At 34.8% G+C, this 26,374-nt stretch overlaps 3 protein-coding genes across 5 annotated transcripts; all 3 read right to left on the bottom strand.

Annotated features, from left to right (window-relative positions):
* Window positions 1-4,058: 4,058 nt before the first annotated feature.
* On the bottom strand, window positions 4,059-8,525 carry LOC145579282 (F-box protein CPR1-like). 3 transcript variants are annotated; one of them, XM_081636529.1, is made up of 3 exons: window positions 7,168-8,525; window positions 6,443-6,522; window positions 4,059-4,572 (listed from the first exon to the last, which is right to left on the bottom strand). In XM_081636529.1, exons 1-2 carry the CDS (start codon window positions 8,394-8,396, stop codon window positions 6,474-6,476), a joined length of 1,278 nt encoding a protein of 425 aa, XP_081492655.1. In that variant the 5' UTR covers window positions 8,397-8,525; the 3' UTR covers window positions 4,059-4,572; window positions 6,443-6,473. The 3 variants fall into 3 exon arrangements, with proteins under 3 accessions (XP_081492655.1, XP_081492654.1, XP_081492653.1); XM_081636528.1 differs by having other exon boundaries at window positions 6,452-6,522; XM_081636527.1 differs by having other exon boundaries at window positions 6,438-6,522; window positions 7,168-8,524.
* A 7,457-nt stretch (window positions 8,526-15,982) lies between these two features.
* Window positions 15,983-18,228, bottom strand: LOC145578111 (protein FAR1-RELATED SEQUENCE 5-like). Its single transcript, XM_081635501.1, has 3 exons — window positions 18,026-18,228; window positions 16,303-17,425; window positions 15,983-16,096 (listed from the first exon to the last, which is right to left on the bottom strand). Exons 1-3 carry the CDS (start codon window positions 18,226-18,228, stop codon window positions 15,983-15,985), a joined length of 1,440 nt encoding a protein of 479 aa, XP_081491627.1.
* A 79-nt stretch (window positions 18,229-18,307) lies between these two features.
* On the bottom strand, window positions 18,308-19,924 carry LOC145578110 (protein FAR1-RELATED SEQUENCE 5-like). The gene is made up of 3 exons (XM_081635500.1): window positions 19,807-19,924; window positions 18,864-19,240; window positions 18,308-18,742 (listed from the first exon to the last, which is right to left on the bottom strand). Exons 1-3 carry the CDS (start codon window positions 19,922-19,924, stop codon window positions 18,308-18,310), a joined length of 930 nt encoding a protein of 309 aa, XP_081491626.1.
* Between the last annotated feature and the right edge of the window lie 6,450 nt (window positions 19,925-26,374).

Raw genomic sequence — 26,374 nt, 5'->3', positions numbered from 1 at the left:
TGGGGCGGGACTAGGTGTGTCGGGGCTGACTAAGGGTTTTTGTGGTGGGGTTTGGGGATGTCAATGGGGCGGGGCGGGGCGAGGTGGATGTTGGCCTTCCCATATCCATCCCCACATAATATTTTCATCCCCATCCCCATCCCCCGCGCCGGGTCCAAAATTCATCCCCATCCCCGCCACGGCTGGTACAACTCCAAAGTCATCCCTGCCCTACCCCCCACTTAGATATCCACCCCCACCTAATCCCCGCCAAAGATTCGCCTAATCCCCACCCAATCTCCGCTTTCAAATACACAATCCTACATAATTAATACGAATTACAATATATATAAAAAAACATTCTTATTATTACACACGTTTCTGTTTATAATATAAGTGAAGTACAAAGTATTATAATTAATATTTTATTTCATGTAATTATTTTATAAAATAGTATAAAAGTATATAATTTTATTTTTAAAGATATATATATATATATGCTGGTATGAGGTGGGGATGGGGCGGGTACGAAGTGGGGCGGGGCGGGGCGGGGCAGGGATGGAGCTGGTACAACTTAAAATCCACCCCGCCCCATCATCCATGGCGAGATGGTTGGGCGGGTACAACTTAAAATCCACCCCCGTCCCATCACCCATGGCGGGATGATTTTTATCCCCATCCTCACCTACCACCCGCCAAACCAAGACTCATCCTCGCCCCACTGGGGTGGGGATGGGGCGAGTCTCCTACTTGACCCGCCCCATGGACATCCCTAGTGGGGGTGGAGGTGGGTGTTTTGGTGGTTGATGTTTTGGGTGGTGGCTAAGGTTTTCCGGCATGCGTAGAGGTTTTCGTGGCTAGAAGTGGGATTTTCGGGGTCGGGGTTGGGTTTTGGGGCGGTAGGAGAGTGGGGCTAGCTAGGGTTTCGAGGCGGCAGATGGGTGGGGTTGGGGGTTTCAAGGCGACATGTGGGTGGAGCTTGGGGTTTCAGGAGCATGGGGGTGTGGTTGGGGGTTTTAGGGCGGCAGAAAAATAATGTTGGGGTATCCCGTGGCAGTGGGGGATGGCTGCAAAGGGAGAAGGCTGGTAGTAGTAGGTAGGAGTACGGTGGTAAGGGTTTTTGGGTGGTGGCTATAGCGGTTGCCATGGAAGGGGGACGGGGAGGTGGAAGGAAAGTGAACAATTTTTATTTTTTTATTTTTTTATTTTTTAAAAAAGCTATTTTAACCTATTTAACAAGTTATAGATCAAAAAACCTTTAAAAGAAGATCCATGTCGAAGGTGGTGTTGTTTCGGAAAAATCAATAAGTGGATTGTTTTGTGAAGACTGGTGAAAGGTAGGATTATTTATTTCTATTTTTCCAATATTAAATCAATCTATTAAAAAAATATAACATAGGAGTGAAAAAAAAAAAAAAAAAAAAAAAAAAAAAAAAAAAAAAATTAGAAAAAAAGATAAAGGTGTCATGAAAGTTGGGAGGTGATGTTAAAATTTGCAATAATCTTTAACAATTCATTGTAAGCAGAGATTTTGACATTTGTAATAATCTTAACATTAAGATTTTAAATAAGGATAAGGGAGGTGATGTTGTTCATACAAATATACATATTTATTCCTTAGTGTTATTTATTCATACGTTAATGTCACAAATATTAACATATTTTTTTAGACAACTTCGAATTAGCTAAATTGACCAACATCCCTAGTACAGTGTTAATGATGTGTTGTAAATAAAGAGAGGGGGAAAAAAAAAAAAAAAAAAAAAAAAAAAAAAAAAAAAAAAAAAAAGTAATACTATTACCGTTGTTAAATTATTCGAACTTTGAAGGGTTCACACTTCTTAACACAAACTTTGGGGATTTCACACTTATTAGCACCAAACAAAAATTTGACACAAACTTGGAGTTTCACACTTATTAGCACCAAATAAAATATAACATTAATAATGTTGGAGTGAGACCCACTTGTTGAAAAGCACCAAATAAAATATAACATTAATGATGTTGGAGTGAGACCCACTTGTTGAAAAGTTTATTTTTTATATAATTAAATCATTTTTAGTACAAGTATATACAAATGAATGATTAACCAACAATTGTTTATTAATGTGATAATATTATTTTATTCAAAAACCCAAATTAAGAAGTAATTATGTGATTGTCTAAATGGGAGTAAATTGAAGGTAAGTATTGTGAAATTTATCAATTATTTGAAAGTTGAGAATTAAGATATGCTATTTATATTAAAATAAGTCCATTAGAACAATTTTGAAGCAACAAGATCTACTATTGAAACTTACGATTGATATCTTGTTTTTAGAGGAGAATTTTCTTTTACTTTTATTTATTTATGTATTTTTATCAATATTATATTGAAATCTAATCTCAAGCAGAGAAAATAACAGGAGACATGGAGGAGAAAGAAAAATTGAACTTTTCCATAATTTAGGGCTTTTTTGGATGCAATTAATTTAATATATATAAATAAAGTAGATATTTTTGGAGAGCATTCGACACGCCACATTAAAAAAATGTATTATTTTGACAAAGGAAAAATTAGATTAATAATTTATTTTAGAATTAAAAAATTCACTCGCCAGAGCCTCTCCTCTTCTCTCCTCCTCTTTTCTAGGGTTTCTCCAAAATCTTAGTCATTTATGTCGGAAGAAATTAGACTATTTTCGACCCTATTTCCTTAATTTTCTTTAGTTTTGCAATTTAGATTTCAATAAATCTACACTAGTGTAGATATTCGTCTGTCTCCCTATGGTGGAGTGTCTCCCTATGGCGGAGTCGTTAGTTTTTGTTAGTTTAGTTGTTTGGTTACGTTTAGGGTTTGTTTGTATGTTAGTGTTTATCAAAAAGGTAATCATCTTTTGCCCTATTGTCAGTTCGTTGGTAAAGATTTGTTCTGGATCGCAACGGTTGTCAAATTTTCGAATGCGTTCAAGTGAATCAAATGAAACTTATCCTTACGACTACAACAAATCTTTAGACCGTCTCTCCGAAAAGGCTGTATATTCCAGCGATGTGTGCGAGAGATGTACCACAGTGCAAGATAGATGCCGGATGGCTTCTTATTAATGAATTGATTTGTTTCAAAAAAAAAATTCATTTGCCACCTAAGCAAAAGTTACGAATGAGATTTATGAATTTTGCCACATATGTAAAAACAACGAATAGTGAATAATTAAAATTTAACTTATTTAAAAAAAACTAATTAAAATTTAACTTATTTAAAAAACTAATAATTATCTTTTTTACATATATGGTGCAAATCTTTGATCGCAAATATCTTTAATCTCTCCCTAGCAAATATTAATATATTATAAAAATTAGATATTAATAATGTACTCATCGAGACGAATAAAACCTAATCTCATATGACTATGGTTGTCCTTATATATAGAGAGAAATTTAGAAGATTCTCCCTAATTTAATTTTTAATAGTTAAAAAGATTCTAAATGGGACTAACATTTTGAAACAGAACAGTATATCAAAAAATGCATGTGCAAAGGACTTATTTTAACCAATAAAAAAATTGTCGTTTATTTTTGAATTAAAATTTAAATTGTCACCTAAACAAAATTAATGAATAAGGTTTGAGATTTTATATTCAAGCGCCACGTAAAATAAATGAAACAACGAAAGATAATTTTAGTGTTAAAATTAAAAAAAAAAAAAATCTTATGATACTAGGTATTTTATCCAAATTCTAATGAATGATCTTCATAAATATACAAAATCTTGAATTAAATAAAATGATTTATTAGAAACGTGGTGCATCGCACGGGTTTACATCTAGTTAATTAATAAAAAGAGGCTGTCCTTTTTTAACATAAACATCAATGAGCAATTATTTTTCCCTCTATTTCCTTCTCATCCTCTTTTATCTTCTACTATTTCCACATATAACCATTCCAACGCTTGACCACCTCTATTGAAGTTGCTTGGGCTTTCCTCTCCTAAACCACCAATTCTACCACCATATTTTCGCCTTATCGGTGGCTTTGCCGTCAAATTAAACAAAAACCCTAAGAAAAAATGGTGAAACAAATGGCATTGTTAACCTCAAAGGTTAATGATACTCCCTCAATTCCAAAATACATAGAGCATTGGACTTTTTTCCACTTCATGTATTAACTTTGACCGTAATTTTATCATAAAATATGTTGTTAGATAGGTATTAATATAAAGTTTCATATGTCAAATCAAACTGAGCCACAATACACTAGAGTCTAGACTATAGATATCACATACAAGTCACAACTAACAACTAATTCTACTCTGTTGGAGGCAATATCACTACAAACACACTTCAGTGATAACAACTCCAACAGCGGTAGAAAACTAAAAATTCTCAACAAGCAAAAAAAAAAAAATAACTCCCAACTATGGCAATCTACCAAAAGCAAAATATGAAACACCGACACAACCAGATATAAACAGATGCGGCCTCCCACAAAAAGTCATCCACCAAACCTATAGCCAGGAGGTTTCTCTTCTCTTCTCTTCTCTTCTCTTGAAACGATGTTGCTAACTCTGAACTCAAGAAGTCAAGAATAGCCATTGTCCAAAGCAAAATGTGAAAACTGTCAGGAACACCCAAAATAGGTATAATTATAAACATGAATTGCCCAATTCACAGCACTAAAACAGCACGTTCAAACAACACAATATCACATACTATGTTAGTACAGAAGAGCATATAAATTAACATCATAGAGCATGTGAACGAAATAACGAGGTAAAGCCAAAAGGCAGGACACACATCTGTAATCTGAAAGTGTTGTTTAAGTTCAGATGTGTGCCATTCATACCATCCTAGTCAATCAATAGCTTAAATTCAAAGTTTAACCCATATGGAGTACTAACTTGAAGCTTCAAATGAATTTCTTATCAGCTCCTATAACAAGTTACTGCATTTTCATCAGCAATATAATTTTTACTTTGTTTTGTAACTTTGGATATTGTAGCCATATCTAAAAGATCTAAAATCAAGCCTAACATCTCACAAAGCTTAAATCTGTTTGGCATAAGAATCAATAGTTAGTACAAGCTTGAGCTAGAATACCTACTCCAAGACTTTGACTTTCTATGTTATACTGAGATCGTCCCATATGAGGCTTTCTCATTTTGATTTTGCAGTGGTTAACTTTTACCCCTATAAGCATTTCATCATAACGGACAGCATAATTAAAAAACAAAAGAAAAAGCTGCCCAAGTAATAGCAAAACTGCAAACTGGAGATATAAGGCCAAGTTTATATACCAGCCAAGAACAATGGTAAGATTGGTAACAATTAAAAACCTAGTTAAAAAAAAAAAGAGCGAGAAAATTTTTATTCATCCCAGGACCAAGCCACAATGTCATATTTGTGTTTTTAATTAAGAAACTATTCTAGTGCTTTTCAACCGGTTGCTGCAGGCATTAGCATAACAGACTCAACAGATTCTAATCTCAGGTAGCATATTCTTAGCATTGCCAAAAATCAACAGATTGAAAAACCAACCTACAATATTAGATGAATTTTATCACCAAAATAGAGAAAAAGTCAATGCTGTCGCAATCCTGTTTAAAGAAAGAGAACTGAAAGTATGCCCATATTTGAATATCATGAGCAAGCTATCCATCTATCATTCCAAGCAGAAGCAAAATCATCTTGGGAAACATCAGGAATAAGTGTAATGAAACTGGGTATAGAAACAAAACAGACAGAAGAACCGCCAACTTGAGCTTCTTGTTTTTTATTTGATTGTAATTATGAGAATTTTTTTAAAGCTGGCTTTCAATTGCAATAATAGCTATACAAAAATAACAGATAACTTGACAAGGTTGCTTTGAACTTTAGAGAGTTCTAAAATAAATAATAAATAAATAATAATTAAATTTATGTCCTCTTTGAAATAGATTGGCAACAATGAGATCACAAAATGTCTCCTTCCAATGAATGCCAAATGCCTCTGCTGATTAGAAAACCCTGGTTACTTTCTCTATCTCATTATCTCCTTGTCTATATTTAGCTCATGAGCAAATAAGATAGGGGAGGCATACTGGGGTATCATTATGTGATTCAATAAAAGCCTAAGGTTAGTAAACTCTCCTCTATTGTAGAGCCACTGTATAAGCCTGAGAACGGCATAGCTCTACCAATTTATATAGAGCACGATCAAATTATATATTGATCTATCTCTCTTCAACATAACAGCGATGTCATAATTGATCATTCCTAACAACTAATAGCCTATGACTTATCACCATTCAATTACAAGTTTTTCAAAAGCTAAACAGCTGATTGATTTTTCTTTAATTCAAAAAGGTAACAACATACAAAAAAGCTGAGCCATTTAAGCACATGAAATGATGGTATTAGATCATTGATAAATGAGTTTAGAAGTACATTTAAGCACACGAAATGATAGCATTAGATCATTGATAAATGAGTTTAGAAGTATACATTACATAGTTCACCTGCATAGCATCTTCAATTTTGTCAAAGTCGCAGCTTAAACCCCTTAGTAAGGAAATCATCCTGATCAGCCCTGAGAGAGCAGAGAGCTTCATAAAAACTAAATGCCAAAATTTCAATCTTAATTCTTAAAAAAAAGCTTAGTTTGGTTCCACTGCATGAAAATTTGCTTATAATCATAATTATTCATTTTTACAGAAAAACTTATGAATAGTTTACAAAAGCTTTAAACATCAAGTAATCAAAAATACTTATACTTCTTTACAAAACAAAACCTCAAGGAAAAAATAAGGCAGAAATGCACTCTGTATTAGACTTAAAAAGACAAAATAGCATAAGAAATCAACAATTTCAATCCAGTCATAAGCCATCAAACAAATTGTAAATGAAAATATCGTCCAACTATCGCTTCAGCATTAAGCCACCAAAACATACAAAGAAGTAATGCAAGTATGTTTCTACTAAAATGAGACAGAGATCAAGGTTGGAGAGTGATCCTCCTTTTCTTTAACTAAAGTAATACATCCTAAACATGTCATATCAAATTATCAACACACAGCAATGCAATTAAACAAGTCACATGTTCCACATTGATAAGCTAAACAATTATAAAAGTCAACCGCATGCTTAAAGCCATCAAGATCATAACTAAGAATGCAAATAACAAAATTAATCATGCATATTTCAGTAATTGTCAAGGCAAACAGAATTATTTTACTTCTTATGCTTCCTTGTCGTCGCTCCCCCTCCTTTCGACTTCTTATCACCGTCCAATTGCACCTTTTTTTCACCCTTCGAAAGCACCTTACTCCCCTGTGACTGCACCCTATCACCATCAAGCATTACAAGGCTTTCGACGTATATAGCCGCTCTATAGTTATACTTCGGCAGCCCCTCAATTCCAGCTCGAATCCCCCCTTGTCGCCTCATATCAAACCAACGCAGCTCATAGTTATCAATCTCAGCCAAAATTTTCTCCCCATCATCAGAGCAACCAATAGCTCTCAAATCAATCAAACTACCCTGATGATTCCCAATACTAACAGCTTTCATCCAAGACTCTTTCTTCCCATACTCTTTCATCACCCACAAATCAGCACGGCCGTGAAAATCATAATTAACCGATAAACTCAAACAACCATCCACATTCCCCAAGTACATTGTCCAACTCTGCAAACTCCTATCATAATCAGGGCCATCCATAACCGAATAAGTCTCAGTCCTAATATCGAATTTCGCAATCGATTTCGTTTTCCGGGAGAATGCCACCTTACTAGCAACATAATGCAAAACCCCATCAAGGAGCACACCCCCGTCATCATAAATTACATGGTAAGGCATATCATCAATCTTCCTCCATGAATTCTTCCTCAAACTATAAACCCTAGCATCATTAAGAATCTCATCATTAGGCCCAACACACTGCATCATCCTCAACACCTTGTAATCATCACTCCCACTGTCATACCCGAACCCGAATATCGAGAACTTATCCGGGTATGGATTCTTCGTCTTAGGGAGAAAACGATAAGTTCTAGTATTGGGATTATACAAAACAACATCAATCTTTTCTGGGTCGGAAATACAAACGACGCCATCGCAAGACCCATGAAACTGTAATCCAGCAGGTTGAAGAGGGCATGAGTCAGAGGGCACACCGAGAGGACACGTGTCCTTCCTGGGGTTGAATCGGCCGATAAAAGGGTGGTCTTTGATCTCGGAAAAATGGAATTGAGGGCGGAGTTCGCCGGAGGAAAGGGTGGAATGGGTGAGAAGAAGGTGGCGATTGGAGTTGGATTTTAGGGTTTGATTGAGATGAAGTTTGATGAATTTGGGGGTTTTGATTAGAGAATACCATGATTTAGAAACGCAGAGGAAGCGTAGCAGGGTTTTGACTGGTAATCTACAGAGAATTTCGGAGATTATGTCTGTTGGTAGTGACGCCATTTTTGCTGTGATTGAAAAGAAGGGTTTTTTTTACCAGTCTCAGTAGTTTCTATTGCTCTGTCCTCATAGTCATAGTAACTCATAGGTGATCAACGGTTGAGCGATTTCGGGTCGAAAATGTTTTCCAAAAACCCGGAAAGCGAATCAGGTCTAACTTCATTTTGTGATTAGATTCGTTTCAACATCTATTTTTTAAATATTGAAATTTTATAGTTTTTGCTAACATAGAAGCAATGATATTTGCATTATAATGTATGAATTGGCAAACGTGTCTAAATAAAATATGTTATCTAATATGAAACGGAGGAAGTAAACAGCTTAAAAATACATGACGGAAAAAAAGTCGTTTTTATGGGGTATTTTCTTAAAATGAGTCATGACCTGTTGGATTTAATTCATGATTGGTACACCCGGGAATATGGTACACCCGGCCCAAAACGACAGCCTTCAATGTGTAAAACATATATCCCGATCAACAATATAAAAGGCGGAGAGAACATTATGTTGATTAATAAAGAACATGTAATTTAAAAAGTACATTATACCCTGAGCAAGAGAACGCGACTATTTAGGAGGTAATTTTTTACTTAATTTTGAATAGTTACCCCCTATGGCCCACAGTAATTGTAAAAAAATCTTTTGGTTGATATCATTTTCCAAAAAATCGTCTCTCTCTATTCAGACTATATTCTCTCTACTTTCTCAGCAAAGAACCCTAGTGTATTTTGAAATCTTGGGTTTATGGCCGAATTATATGAAAGGTAAGTAGTAATTGTAATCATCAAATGCTTTTTTTATTCCATAATGTTGTATTGTTAGAGTTTAAATTTATTTTTCTTTTCGTTTTTTTTTTGTTAATTGTGTTCGAATTTTTTTTGGGTTTTTTTTGGAATCAAAGTAGCGAATCTACTGTGATTCGTGAAGAACCAGGTATAGAAGAACATTTCGTGGTTCAAGAAGAACAACGAGATGATCCACAACCTAGGTTTTTTTTTAAAGCATTTTTTTTTTTTGTGGATATTTACAACTTTGTTTTTTTTTTTTTTTTTTATTTATTTTGGATCTGATGTGTTTTTTTATATTTGTTGTTGTTTATTAGTGTAGGACAAGAAGATGATGAGGACGAGCTACCTATTGCTAATATATTGTCTAAAAATGGTAGCAAAAGTGCGGTTGTAGATGGCATAGGTCCGATTGTGGACCCGACAATCTTAAGATCCATAAACAATATGGATGGTAGTTCCAAGTAAGATAAAATTATAACTTTTTAGATTTTGCATGTTGTTTTGTTCACAGTAATTCATTAAAAATGGTAGATTTGGTTCTTGGTAGGGTCATTAAAATACTAATGAACTAAAGCCCTATAGTTGGCCGTATGTATACTTTGTATGACTTTGATGTTCTTTAATTGTTTTTCTTTGTAATGTAATGATGTTTTTTTGGGAAAAGTATATGTTCTTTTATAATATTCTTATATGTCTTGTTATAATATTATTTTTGAGAGGAGTACATGTTCTTTGATATGCTTGCCCTGCTTAATTGTTGATAATCTTGATATGGTAAGTTAAAATAATAAAAAAAAATATTAAAGAATTTAAGTTGAAATGAAAAGTGACGGTGGGATTAAAAAGATGACTCCAAAGTGATACATGGAGTTATAGCTTGAGATGAGCGAATTTTATTGCGGTGATTGAACTTGATATGGATATTGGAATCCATTATCAAGATAGTCCCCACCTTGTGTGTTGATCCTGTAGTACTTATCTCTATACTTGTGTGGTGATCTTGTATGCCCAAACCCTATAAAATGTCGTTTTAGTGTGATTAGTGTTATGATAGAGATAGTTTTAATATGAATTGATTTTGAGATCACTTTATTAAATTAAAGCTGAAAATAAATATCAACTAGTAAGCTAAGATTTATATGAAAACTAGATATCCCCTTTTCATTCGAGATCTCATTTGGTAAGTCTGTCATACAGGGTTGACGAAGATGTACCCATAACAATCAAATCTGAAAAGGCATCACAACCTCAAGAACAGGGTCTACCAAAAAAGAAAACAGATTATCGGTTTAAGCAAATAGCTACCAAAAAAAGGTATTAAAGAAAGACAAATGTACTTTATTTACTAATTACACGTTCTTTTATTTATTACAAATGTACTTTTTTAATTAACATTAGTCTAATCACAAAGTACATATGAATTATATATGATGATCTTATTAATATTATATATGTTCTTTAAATTATTATGCAATGTTCTTTTTTCCAGTAAGAAAGGTGATCCTAAACAAAGAAAAGAAGGTGATGCAAATCCAATAAAACCAGCTACTAGCAAGGCATTCAAAGATGTTGCTCCAAAAGAAAACAAATTGGTGCTAAAGAAGAGGAGGGCACCAATTGAAGAGGCTAGCTTTGAGGTTGTTGAGAAACCTGAGGTAGGTGTTGCACAATCAGCTTCCCAATCAGGTACGACATCATCACTGGTTGTTATACCAAAGGATGTGTTAAAAGTGAAACCTACTCATAGAAAAAAGAAAGCAAAAATAGATGAGGATGATGAAGAGGATGAGGAGGACAATTCTATTCCTCTTGGTAGATGTGTTGTGAAACCTAGGCATACAATACAACCCTTAATGAACTTGGTGGTTGCTTTAGAAAATCAAGTGCATACGCTGCAAGCAATAAAGAACATGGGGTTTGGTGGATTTTTACACCTTGACCTACCAAGGAATTCACCCGAGTTTGCTACTATGTTGGTAGATAAATTGGAGATTAATGAGATGTGCATAGTTTGGTAGAAATCAAGTTTTAAGTATCGAGGCAATTGATGTCCATCTGGTATATGGAGTACCATTTGGAGGAATAGAAATTGTAGAAGCTAAGCCTGGTGAAAAGGAGTATAATGAATAGTAAGGCAATTCAAGAGTTATCATGGAGGTCAAGTGCCTACTTTGACGGACTTGGCAGTACATCTATGCTTGGAAACAACTCCACTTGATGATGACCGGCGAAGGAGCTTCCTTGTTTTAGTTGTCAATTCATGTATTAAGTATGTGACAAGCACACAACTTTATCTAAGGTAAAAAAATTTAGATAAACAACAATATTTAAATAATTGCATTGTTCTTTTTTATTATATATTATATTCTTAATTGTAATGTGTATAAGCTTATTTGGTTTATATAGTTTTTTCTTTTCATTTAATATGATCTTTTCATTATTATAGTATGTTCTTTTTGTTTATATATTATGTTCTTTTCGTTCATCTAGTATGTTCTTTGTATTTCTATGGTTTGTTCATTTTGTTTGTATTTATGATGTTCTTTTTTAATAGATTTTTGAGCACAACAACTGACACCAAGAAGATTCCAGAATATGATTGGTCTTCTTATGCAATAGAGAGTTTGATAGAGTGGACAATCAAGTGGAGGAGAAAACCGAATACATACTTTGCTGGGCCATTGCCATTTCTTATGGTAATGCATGACATGTTTTGTCAACTAGTTTAATCATTATTTGTGTAGAGCACACATTGTTTGTGCAATTAGTTTTTGTTGTTGATGTCATATTTAATGTTAAAAATGTGATGCAGATATGTTACTTCGATCGACTACAAAAGCAGACGTCGTTTATGCCTAGAGAATTCCCATTATTGAAAGAGTGAAGACAAGACGTCGTCAAGAAACGCATTGTTGAAGAATTAGGGCCTGGGTTTGGGCTTGGCAAAGTGTTGGACAGAATTCCGAGACCAGATGTCGTGGACATCCCAATACCACAGGATCTTATTGGAGTTCAAGCCATCGAGGGAGGTGTTTTGCTTGAAGAGCAACAACTACAATCTGGAGAAGAGGAAGACCAAGCACAACGACAATCTGGAGAAGAGGAAGAACGAGCACAACAACAAGCCCAACAACAACAACAACCAGAAGATAACAACAACAACAACAAGATCAACATCAACAACCAAAACAGCAACCCATCAAATCTTAAAGTATATGTTCTTTTTAATTTAAATCTTTGTTCTTTTTATAGATTGTGAATGACCTTGATCTTTCAAGATGTCATGAATGCTTGTTTACATTTCAGGAATATAATCAAATGCTCCGAGAGGCAACAGAGAGGATAGCCAATGATTTTCTCAACCTATCCAATCTGTTGAGAGTAAGTGAGAGGTTCCATACAGCTCCATTAGTTGAGGAGACCACAATCTACAATGTTACAGCCATGTGGTCTAAGTGTGCCGCTGCAAAATTGCCTTCTGAATTACAGCAATTCACACAAAATCAACGTGTGGAAGGAGCTTCAATACTGAGTCAGGACACTGACTTCTTCGCTTCAGATTGGTTTGGGAATATAATTGACGATGTCGTCAAGAATGTGGTGATAATGACGGTGTACAACCCCAAGATGTGAATGGAAAGCAAGAAGAAAATGAGGGGATATGGAAGACACCACAAACTGCTCAAGTGCATGAACCCTCATCTGATTTACATATACATCTTGATGATGTTGAAAAGGTGTCTAGTGATCCAATAAGTGATATTGAGAAGACCGGGTAACTAATTATTTCACATTCTTATTGTTATTTAATATGTTGGTTTTGATATTTTGCACTTGGTAATGTAGTGGTAAGTATTATCTATTTCTGGCTGGATAGGTGTTATTATGTTAGAGCATGTCTGTTGTTGTAATTGATTATATATTGTACTATTATTAATCTTATGTTCCTCTTTCGGATAGGGGAAAAAAAACTTATGTTCCTTTTCAATATAAATGATGTTCTTTTATAGCATGGTATATGTTCTTTATTTAAATGTTTAAGGTTCTTTATATTATGCTTGATGTACTTTTTATTGTGCTTTCTTTAGTTGATATCTATGTACTTCTTGTTAATTATGCCTTTTTTTTTGTTATTTACATTGTATTTGTGTGCTTTTAGTGTCCAAGGAAGAAAGACTGATGATCGTCAGGAAAATAAATCAGAAAAAGGAAAAAGGGCAATGGGAGAAAAAGGAAAAGAAAAATATGAGAAAGATTATGGAAAAAGAGGGGAAAGTGATGTTTATAATCGGTACATGTTCTTTTATATTAAGTGTGTATTCTTTATTTGCAATGTTTATATCCTTCATCATTATTTGGTGTGGGTTTTTTTTTATTTATTTTTTATTTAGGCAATCACCAAAAGTTTCAAAAAGGTTGAGAAAGTTGGCACATGTATTCAAGTCACCGTATTTGGCTAAATACTCGCATCTACTAGAACAATCGCACGACCTCCAAAATGCTATTTTGGAATATGCATATGAACAACATTTGGATGATGAGTAAGCTTACCTCTATATCATATTTTTCATAAGCATTTCTTTTAGAATTTATAATTTATTGGAATGTTCATTTATTAATTTTTGTAGGGAATTATTGTATGATGATGGTCATACAGTTATAACAAGAGAGATAATCAAATCACTTGGTCATGATGTGGGCATATTCATTGAAATTGTGGATGCTTGGTCTCTTATCCTTAATTATAAAAATTCTATATCAAATGAGAAGAGGATTTTCTTCCCAAACAATGCATTTGTAAGTATTGGTTAATCAATTTTTTGTTTTATTTTATCCAAATCTGTAGTGATCAATTTTTTTTGTTGAATTTTTTTTTTAATTCAATTTTTTGTTATGTTTTCTTAGAATCATTTATGCATGAATGATGCTTACGAAGATGATAGTCAAGTTGTCACTCCTACTTTGAAACAACATAGGTTTGAGGAAGCAATTGATGATTGGTTGGTTGATAATAAGTTGAAGTCAGTCAAAGGTTTCCAATTGGTAGGATTCTTATAAAAATGTATACTGTTCTTTTCAATTAGCATGTTCTCTTTAATTAGAACGCATGTTCTTTTCATTTAGAAAGCATGTTCTTTTTATATATATTTGTTTATAGATCTTTTAAAATATCAAACCATAACTTATGTTCTTTAATGGTTCAGTTCTATTTTCCCATGTACGTGTTTGATCATTATTATGTTTTAGTAATCAACACTAGATCAAGATCAATCGAGATTATTGGTAGTAGTCCAATTCCAGATGGTATGGACATGGCAGAAAAATATAAGGACTGTCCGGAACAAATAGTAAGATATATCCAAAATTTTGCTTAATGTCTATTTCTAACATAGTTTCAATAATCTTTAATAACAGTTATTGTTTTTTATTTTCTTTTTTCACAGTTGAAGGCGTTTACAATTTACCTTGAATGGAAAAATATTAAACTTCATGAAAAAATGCCATCGTACACTGTGATGTTGTTTACAATGCCCTGGCAAACAGTGAATAATGAAGTTGATTGTGGCATATATACCATGCGTCACATGGAAACTTATAATGGAAAGAAATCATGGGATGTGGTCTAGATTACCAAAATGTAGGTTATGTTCTTTCAAATTTTACTAGATGTTTTTTTAGGACTTTTTGTTTGTGTTAAATAAATTTTAATTTATTTTATAATTTTTTTTTTTCAGTTTGATGCGTTGAAAAAACTAAGGATGCAATATACTTTTGAGCTTATCACCAGCAACCTCAACCAATTCGATGCAGATGTTCGTGTTCGCGCCAAGAGATTCTTAAATGAAAAGGCTTAAAACATTCATTGGAACAATGGGTGATTTCAATCATCTTGCAAAGAAGCATATTTTAACCTTAGTTTTTTCAAATTGGATATTGATATATATGATATTTTTCTTATTTTGAACAATGGGGCAATTTTGTTTTTTTTTTGTTTATCTTTTTGACAATGGAAGTTGGTGACTCTTTCTTGGAATTTTAAAGTGTGAAAGATAATTCAATAAGTTGAGGTATAATTGATGTAGAACATATCAATTATTTTATGAAACGCGTTGTTTTTGGTTGAAATCATGATATTACTTCTATGTACTTTTATATGTGAAGTATGTTCTTTTTTATTATACTTTATATTCTTTGTATTAAAGTTAATTATCCTTCCAATGCCTTTAAACAATAATTTGAACTGCTCATAAAAAATTATGCGTTAAATTTGAATCAACAACGATTCAAGATGTAAAACGTGTGAAATTCAATACCAAAGTATTCAAAAATCAGACAAAAAAAATTCATATGAATATTGTTTTGATAAAAGTACATAGTATACTATGACAAAGAACATATTGGTCGAAACTGAAGAATATGAACTACTAAATACCTGAACATGAACTAAGGACGATAATTCCTTGGATTATTCACAAGGCTATAAACAAGGGCCTTATATCCTTGAGTTAAGAAAGGATAATTTCAAAAAAGATAGTGATGTATATCAATATATTCTAACTGATATAATATTGCATTTCATATTTCAGTGGGCCCATGAAAAAAGTATTATATGTATAATGTGCAGTTATAAAATAATAATAATTATCAATCTTTAATTAATAAAATACTCATACTCATAAGTCAAAGACAATCCAATTGTTTGCACCAAAAAAAAAAGACAATTTAATAATGGTGCTCATAAAGCAAAAAAACTTGTATGCCCAATTATAAAAAATTAAAAATATCTCTATCGTGTGTAACTTAAAAAGGACTAATATTTATTCCAAAGTATTCATCTGGCTCAACGTACTCTAATGACTCTCCAAATTCAGATGAATGTGCCAAAATATTTCCTTGAGGTATTGCCATAGAGTTCTACCAAAAAATAAAATAAAATGAATACAAGGTATGAATAATGATAAAAGGTTATATTTCGAAAAAGAACACAAGTATGCCCTGCAAAGAACTTAAACAATATTGAAAAAAGATAATTTTGTAGCTCACAAATTTACAAGCGCACATTCATAATAAAAGAACATAAATGATATAATTAAAGAACATTATGTAATAATATATAGTACCTTGATTGTAGTTTGCGCCTTTTGTTTCATTTTAGAAACCCCTCTAGCACTCTTTTTTTTCCATGACTTGATTTTTTGACCTTTTAGCTTGTTACATATCTTTTCTTGAGTGCTCTTTAGTCTAGTGTTTCTTTGTCCCTTCTTCCTTCTCTTAACAGGGTCCTTAACATCAATATCATCCACAACCTCTTGTTGATCACCCACATCTATTCTTTCAACACACTCCTCTAAATTATCTTGTGGTTCCAACAGGTTGCCATCACCATTATCTTGTGTAGCTGATTGATCATTGATGTTTGAACATTGTGTGGGTTCATCTTCATTATTTCTCAATAATAGATCGATTCTATTAGTACACTCATCAATAGCTTCTTCAATGACAGTTCGAGTAGTTATGTCATTTTGCCCACGATCGACAAGCCTAATAAAGGTCCTAATAGAATGTAATCTCCAAACATTAGAAGGAGTGATACCTGATTCAGCAACAACATTGTCATTAACCCTAGTGCACATGGCAGCCTTTGTCCATCTCTTCACAATATATCGTTTTGGAATGTAGGTGATGTTATTCAAGTGAAGTACACGGAGTGAGTGCTTGCATAGTAGCCCTACTTCGCTAAAGTACTTACACGTACATTCAATTGTGACCATTGATTCATCAAAAGTAACTGTATGCATTATCAAATCTTTTTTGGGATGCCCAACATGATATTCATAAAGAGGAGGTTGCATCGCTATTACCTTTGCAGTGCAAGGCACACCATTCACAAAATTATCCTCAAATTGTAGATAGACTTGAATGGTATATACCTTTCTTGCATGCTCTAACAATCCGACATCTGCCCACACTAAGTGTCGATTACCAGTCATACTATCATAATCTTTACTGCCTTCTTTGCTCCTCCACTCATCAACAACCTCAAGGAACGAATTGTAGAAATCACAAAGACCATGAGTGACATGGACTCTACGAGAAACCGATTTGTTTGTTGTTTCACTCCTTTGAGATGAGAGAATGCCACCACTAAAGTAGTCTTTCGAGTATGCAGGACACCACATCTCTCTAAAATTATACAAATTGCTAAGCCATTTGTTCTCCTTGCAGTTGTATTTTTGAATCATGCTGAAATTAAAAAGAACATGACTAGCTAATTAAGTGAACATAAAGTAAAAACAAAAAGAACAACTTAAATTATTAAAAAAACATGTAAAATGCTAGTGTATTGAATTGAATAATCAATGATCGTACACAAAGCTTTAACTGGATCATGTAGAACTTCAACAAAATATAGTTTAAAATAAATTATACTAGTAAAAAGATGTCCATAACAAATGCACCCAATCCACACTACATTATAGTACGAAATATTATTACAATTTGAAATAAATAAATATATAGGATCTTTACTAAGTAACATTCATTTAGTGGAATCTTATTAAACAGAACACATAGGACTAAAACCGTACAACATTCAATATTGGGAAAAAGGAATATCTATTGTATTGAATAAGAACATATTGTTGAGAAAAAAAGAACATATTGTTGAGAAACATAGAACAATTACATGTACTAAATGAACATGCAAAATCTAAGGTGAACTAATGTACTACCTCCGTTAAATATTTAAACTATAATATTTTATATCTCACAATTAATATCCTAAAATTGCAACTAATATTTAACGGAATATTTTATAAGAAACAAAAAATTGCATAATGTTACCTTGACCAATAATGCTCAAATTCCGCCATAGTATCGGTGTAATTTAAAACAATATCAAACAAGTCATTGAAACCATCCTTTGCTTTGAGTCCTTTGATGTTTTTCTTTGCATTTTCCCCAATATGCCAAGTACATAATCGATGCCGAGTGTTTGGAAAGACAATCTTAATTGTCGTGGCCATTGCTTGAGCTTGATCAGTCATTATTGTGACGGGATATTTGTCTCCCATAGATTTCAAAAAAGTATTGAACAACCACACAAATGACTCCCACTTTTCATTATCAAAAATCCAATCCAAACATAACATTATTATTATGATGGTTCATACCAACAAATGGACCGCAAATCATAGCATATTTATTTGTACGATATGTAGTATCATGGACCAATAAGTCTCCAAAAGTATCATAATTAACCTTCATTCTACTATCACGAAAGAAGAAGGATTGCAAATGACCTTTCTCATCAACATCAAAATCATAATAAAAGTCATATTCTTTAGATTTTCGTTCTTTAAAGTAACTAAGTAATTGCTTTGTATCACAACCATCAAAATTTTTTTTCTTCTCCGCAGCTAAAACACCATATGCATCTCTACACAAAAAACCAAGATTTGCCTCGCCTCCAGCTTGACCTTTCCAAACACGGACAACATCAGCAATAGGTATACCATTCTCAGTTAAACTACTAAGCATTGCAACCTGTTCATCACTGACCTATAATAAATTAAACAAATAATGTTCAGATAGTTATCATATAATGTACATTATGAAATAAAGTAATGTACGTTGAATATAAAATCATTGTTCTTTAATAACTTAATGAGTGTGCCCTAACCTTCCTATGTGACCTGATCAAATGCCTCTTTGAAATAGGGACTCTACTGTGATTATGCTCCATAAGGTGCTTAACTACAATAAACAAACCAGAATCCTTGTCTACATCAAATTGAATCATGGCTTTGCATCCGGTACGGAAGTCTCTTTTTTGATACACCTTTAGTTCAGCACCAGGCTTATTAACCCTCTTGAACCCAGCATAAGAACATTGACAAAATCGTTGTTGAATTGTACACTTGTCTTCTCTAGTATTCAACTTTCCCTTACGTGTACCAAAACCATGTTTGAATGCATATCTATTATATAAATCATATGCCTCTTCGTTAGACTTTACTTTTCTATGAAGCAATTCAGATTCTTTTGCCTCAATAAAACCTACAAAAATAAAAATAAACTATGTTTGTTATATCACATATGAATGTACATTATAACATAAAATAATGCACAATAAATAAGTAAACTAAATAGGTCATATACCTCACTACTGTAATGTATATGTCTTACATGTTAAAAAAAAAAATTCTTTAATATTATATTTTATATCAAATATTATAAAATTATTCCTTAAAAAGTTACTACATCAATATTTCCCCAAAAAAACCGTTGACTTAAATAATATAAATTTAAAAAGAACATTACTCCTACAATCAACGAACATACTATAGGAAGAGTACACAACTCATTGATTAGTCTGTTAAAATAGCAAAGAACATAAGGGTCACTAAAAAGAACTTCATCATCAACCTACAACCGAAAATCGGAAAATCGAATGTATATAAAATTCTATATTCTATAATATAAATACTTAAATATAAGGAATTAACACATTCAATAAATATTAGAAATATTCTGATTTGAAACTTAAGATAATAATATCAAAATTATGTTGACATAATAACCAAAATTCAAAAATTAAAATAATACGAAAACCAAAAAATTACCTTCTCCATCGGTTACAATGTCTTCAAATTCACCTCCATGGTCAATATCATCATTATCTAGATCATAATTAACGAATCTCGAATCTGAATCATGGCAAAATTCAGATTGGTAGGACATTATATTGCTAAAATCTCTGTAATTTGGATTGCCAATATAATTCTTTGTAAAATTCTAACTGTAATTCTCTCTAAATTCAAATTTAAAAATGGGTGGAAATTAACAACAAATTTTCTCTCCATAATTAAAGTTGAAAATCTGGTGCAATTAAAATGTGGAAGTTATAACAAAAGGGAGATAATCACGCCTAATAACATGAATTGAGGTAGTTTTTTTTTTTTTTTTTTTTTTTTTTAAATGTGTAAAGTTGGCAGATTAAGTATTAATTTGATGTAAAATCCAACGTGGAAGGCAAGGTGTACTATGCTCATGGTACACCCTGGTGTATTATGTAAATTTCATGTTGGATTTGGGGTAGCTGATTTTTGGATTAATGATCCCATGTGTCATTTTATAATTGGTTCTTTTTAATATTAATTAAAATTCATTATTTAAATTAATTATGAAGTAAACATTTTGTAAAAAAAACAACACTTCCCAATCAGCCCTCGGCTACCGTCGACCAAAACTCTCTCTGGTCACCGTCGACTAGCATCCCTCGTCGCTTGTTGTCGTCGACCTAGAGCCCCCTTGTCGATCACCTTTGATCAGCCCCTCCCCCTCCCCCCCATTCACCCCACCAACAAAGCAAAGCAAATCCCCTATCAACCTCGACCCATTTCACTTTCTCTCCAACCCTTTTCATAGATTAGTAACACTTCATAAAAGATATTGATGGTTGTAGGGAGTATTTCAAGCATCCCACACTTGAGCCCCACTATGATCATACACTTAAGCATGGTGGCGTCCAAAGGGAAGGAAGCTAGAGCAAAAGAATCGCCAACAAGTTTTAGGAACTTGCAAACCATTCACAGGGTGAAGGTTACACCCCTTAATAACGATCCAGGAGATCGTTAATTTCAATAGGTCTGGAACCATGACTGGAAGTTTGGGGATGAAGGTACAAATACAACCTAAAAGAGATTGAACCTGCCCTAATAATAGGCCTCTACTTTATTCTTCTTGTATTCATGTGCGCTTTCTGAGTAACATACAACCAATAGGTTAACCCTAAACCTGTTTAATCTATGTTGGTTGAATATTAATGCACAAACAAAACTATTATTGGCGATCACTTGAATTATAATCATATTAGCCTAAACAAGATTATTAATTATCTTATTAAGCGTGATTACAAGTACAAATTCCCTTTAAACCTGCAAGAGAGGGCGTGATCAAGCAATAACAATAACAATATATATAATATCAAGCAACATAATAACAACAATCATCATCAATCATAATAATCTTCTCAATCTCAAAGCAATAATAATATTAGCAAGATCCTAGGCATGATACTAACAAGATTAATAACAAACCCTAGCATGTCACTAAACATTAAAGATCAGTTAACCCTAACATGACACTAACATGATATTAGGAAAGAAATATGAAGCATCATAATAAAATATACATGATATTAGAAATTTTAGTTATTACCCTAAACATGATACTAGGAAGCAATAAAACATCCTAACATGATACTAGGAATCAACAAATAATCTAAGCATGATTTCTATATCAAAAGATCAATAAAGCAATTAAATTTCTTACTTGGATGCCCTGTATCTCTTTCTAATAACAAAATACACACGTTAGTAACTTCAAGGAAAAATACTAAAACAATAAATCTAATGAAAGAATTGTAATAAGGTTTGGGACCAAACCCTCAGAAATTATCAACCTTTCACGTTTAGGGCGAAGGCAACTTCGAACTTGGCTAGGTGTGTCTAGAACTTGTGTATGAGGAATTTTGTGAGAGGGGAAGGTTTAGAAAAAGAATAGAGAGAGAATAAAAAGAGGTGATTGATTGTTGATGATAAATGATGATAATTGATGAATCATTGAAAACAAGGAAATATGACCCCTATTTATAGGAAAAATATCACGGAATCAAATCAAGTCTCATTCGGAATAAAATACCTCCTGTCGTTAGCGCCAGACGACAGGAGCAGCGCCAGGCGACAGCTGTTAGCGCCAGGCGACAGCTTTGTCATCTCGCGCTAAGTCAAAATTAAAACGCGCTTTGTACGCGGAATCATCTTCTTAATACAGCTAATTCCGCGTTTAGCAGATTAAAATCACATTTGTGCCAAATCACATATTTTATTCAAAATAAAACTCTTTAAAATATAATTATCAATCCTAATCTCATTAGAATTAAAAAGTAACCTTCTAAATATTCTAGAAGATTAAAATCAATCCTAATAACTTTAGGAATAATAATTAATAGATCCTCCTCTAGATCATTGGGCCGCATATAAAATTCATTTCGGGCCTAATTTAATTTAAGTCATAACTTCCTCATTATTCATCGGAATTGAGCTTATAATATGTCATTGGAAAGCTCTTTTCGAGCCCAATCCAACTACACTATTATTGGACCGTTACCATGGACCAAACCAAATTGGACCGACTATTTTTCATAAATAGAGTAAGAGAAGAAATATTTTTGTAAACAGAAAGAGAAGATATTTTAATAAAAACATCCTCATCACTAGACTTTTCACACTTTCACTTTGTTCGATAATCAAATGACGTGAAAGGTATTCATCACTGGGTTTGGTTTTGGGGAGACACATTTGGGTGTCTACAATGGTCAGAGTTATGCATCGACATATGTACCAGTTAAAGTGATGCACTTTGTTTAGGGTAAAAAATACCCCAATTACGTGGTCCAATCTCATAGCGACACGTGTCCCAATCAAGAAGCAACACGTGTCCCTATAGGAAGATGACACGTGTCAAACATAAGAGCACTTGAAAAAGAGATTGAAGGCCTCCTGACATCAGGAGGCCCAAAATCCTTGAATGCCGCAAAAACGACGCCTTAGAGGGACGCGTACCCTTCACTGATTGCTCAGCCAATCAGAGCACAATTTCCTAGGTCACTAACCCTAAAGGGGCCAAATTCCCACCCCTATAAATACCCCAATCATTTATGATGGGAGGGGTGGATTGTGACATAACCTTGAAAAAGAGCATTAAAAGCTCCAATTTCTCTCTCTAGCTTTCCGAATTCTGGTTACTAACTTAACCTTTGGAGACGAATATTCCGGCATCAGAATATTGGTGTTTTATAGGTGTCCGAGCCATCATGTCCGAAGAGCGCGACCAGTATCCCAAGGGTTCGGACGTTTGATCTGGTCAGGAAAAAGGTCGGACGTACGCAGGCGTGCTGCGAGAACCTACATTGAAGCATCAGATTTTTGCTTCCTGACTAAAGCAGAACAACCGGCCAAGGGAGATGAAAAGAAGCAACCTTCTCAGCAAAAGTCGGCCGGGAAGAAAAAAGAAGGAAACGGCAAGCGAAAGGAAGTCTGGGTGGCCGACAGCCAGCAGACGAAGTCAAAAAAGGTCAAGACGTACGAGCCTCAGTATGAGTTCAACAAGGATTGTTATTCAATCCTAATGGAAATCAAAGATAAATTTGAGTTCGAGAAGCCCCAACAGTTGAGAGGCTCGACCCAATACCGCAACAAAAACAAGTACTATCATTACCACAAGGACATGAGACATGACACGAATGAATGCATATATTTGAAAAAATGCTGGATAAACTGGCCAAAAAGGGCACGTAGAATTCGTACGTCTTGAAGTCAAAATTCACGTACACTTAGACAGACAGCAAATCCGAGAAGAAAAAGCAAAATGACAAAGAAGATGATGGAAATAACACTGATTCTGGTTTTGTCGCCGTCATATCAGGCCGCTTTGCCGTAGGCGGCCCTACCATGAAGGGAATCAAGCAGGACGTTTAGAAGTTGGGCAATGTGATGCAAACCGAGGGTGTGAAGGACGAGCCTTTCCCAGAGGTGACGGTCTTCGAGGCTGACCGAGGCGAGATAAAAGGCTCCTCACAATGACCCTATGGTGTTCATTATGAAGGTAGAAAACTTGAAGGTCGGCCGGGTGATAGTTGATACTGGCAGCTCGTCCGACATCATCAGCCTAGGATGTCTGAAAAATTTAAAGTTTTCAGAGGATGTCCTCTAGGATATTTCCCATCCGCTTGTTGGATTTGGTGTGAGTATCATTCACCCGGTCGGACGGATTGATTTACCCGTCCGGTTTGGGAAGAAGGGAGAAGGAAGGGACATGGTCGTCCGCTTCTTGGTGGTCAAGGAGCTTACAGGCTACAATGTCATCATTGGTCGTCTGACTCTAATAGAAGCCAAGGGTGTAATCGTACCGCACCTAATGCTGATGAAGTTTGAGAGGACGGATGGGAAGATTGGTACCATTCATGGTAACCAAAAGATGGTAAAGGAATGCAATCAGCTGGCCGTGAAGCCAACAGCTAGAAGACGATGACGATCGTCCGAGCCAAACTCAAATGAAGGGGTACTCCAAGCAATGCACATCGGCCAGAAGCGCATTAAGAAAGAGCAGGCATAGCAGCTAATGGTCATTGGCCGGCCAGAAGAGTTGGCCACAGCTGGCTAGTGATCACACGGACATAGTGCTCGACCTAGACCAGCCCGATCAGACGGTCAAGGTTGGTATCGTGGCTGTGGGCTTGCTTGGAGTTGGCTTGACAAAGCTGCTGAGAGAATTTAAGGATATTTTTGCATTTGAAGTACATGAGATGCCGGGCATAAATCCAAGTCTGGCCGTCCACAAGTTGGCGGTAAATCCATTGATAAAGCCCGTCTAGCAGAAAAAGAAAAATCATGGAGAAGAGAGGAATCTTGCAGCCGTAGCAGAAGTGAAGAATCTACTGGACGCCAATTTCATTCGGCAATGTTATTACCCTAATTGAGGGTAGCAAATGTAGTTCTGGTGAAGAAGCCAAATGGGACATGGAGAATGTGCGTAAACTACACTAATCTCAACAAGGCGTGTCCTAAGGATAGCTTTCCCTTGATTAAAATCGACCGGTTGGTTGATTCAACGGCCGAACACGTACTAATGAGCTTTATGGACGCATACTCAAGATTCCACCAGATCCCCCTGTGGGAAGAAGACCAAGAGAAAACCGCATTTGTGACCGAGTAGGGTCTGTACTGCTACAAAGTTATGCCATTCGGCCTTAAAAATTCCCCTGCTACATTTCAGAGACTTGTCAACACTGTCTTTAGAGATTAGATTGGCCGAAACATGGAATCCTACATTGATGACATGATCGTCAAATCAAGGCAGCCAACCGATCATCTCAATGATCTCCGATTAACCTTTACCGAACTCAGGCGACACAAGATGATGTTAAATCCGAAAAAGTGTGTTTTTGGTGTTAAGTCTGGCAAATTTCTCGGATTTATGATTGATCAACGTGGGATTGAGGCCAACCCTGAGAAGATTCAGGCTGTTTTAGATATGAAGTGGTCGAGAATAATTAAAGAAGTGCAAAGACTGACCGGCTGTTTAGCTGCGCTCGACCGATTTCTGTCTAGGTCAGGGGATAAGTGCCGATACTTCTTTCAGACAATCAAGAAAAAAGCCATGTTCAAGTGGACGGAAGAGGCCGAGGAAGCCTTTGTGCAACTTAAAAACCATCTGCATACGCTCCCTCAGCTCGTTAGTCCACTCAAGGATGAAAAGCTATATATGTATCTTGCCATTTTAGAGTATTCCTTAAGTGCCGTCCTACTTGTTGAAAGGGACGACCACCAGATTCCTGTTTATTTCATTAGTCATGTACTGCATAACGCCGAGCTTAGGTACCCCCCCTGAAAAATTCGGCTTAGCACTGTCCATGCATTTTAGCAATTTTGCACAATTTAATTATGCTTTTTATTGCTTTTCGTACGAGCACTGGGGGTATGCCCTTTTATTCGACGTTTTCCTTGTCCATATTCCAAGTGATTTGATTAACTTAGTAGATTTTATACCTTGAAGGGTATGACTACTAATATGTTAATCAAATCATATATAATATTGCCCTTAGATTAGGTGAACGCCGAATCAATCATTGGGTATACGACCTTTTATTGGCTTTGTTTGAGTTGTCTGTTGAAGCTATCACTCGAACGGACCCAAGGAGAAGCTGCGGATGAATGAACAAAGTTAAAAAAAAAAAAAGGAAATTGGCTAAGTACTCAGTAAGAAGATGAGTCTGCATACCTCAACACAGCTGTTGATCATCAGACCGAGGTGCCCATCATGGATACCCCGGAACTTGTCATGAGCCTCGGCCGGGACGGCCTGTTGAATAGCGTCCCGGACAGCCTTGCGCTTGGCCCCGGTCATTAAGACCCAGGGAGCCGAGCATCCATCTCTTCAGAAATGTCTACAAAGTAAAAACACAAGTTAGGAGAAATTTGATAAAAGAAAACTCAGAAGGGAAAAGGTGGAGGTGTATGAGTACCTTATGAGAGATTGGGAATGTGCGGACGCCTCTCAGGAGTGGGCGTTGGTAGAGGGTGCTCGTCCACCTTTGGTGGGGACATATGCCCTTTTTCAGCATGGGAA

The sequence above is a fragment of the Chenopodium album genome, chromosome 14, assembly GCF_948465745.1.
Source record: "Chenopodium album chromosome 14, dcCheAlbu1.1, whole genome shotgun sequence".
In the NCBI taxonomy this organism is placed as follows: domain Eukaryota; kingdom Viridiplantae; phylum Streptophyta; class Magnoliopsida; order Caryophyllales; family Amaranthaceae; genus Chenopodium; species Chenopodium album.
Note: the sequence above shows the minus strand (reverse complement) of the source record. Positions and strands in the feature narration are given on the sequence as shown.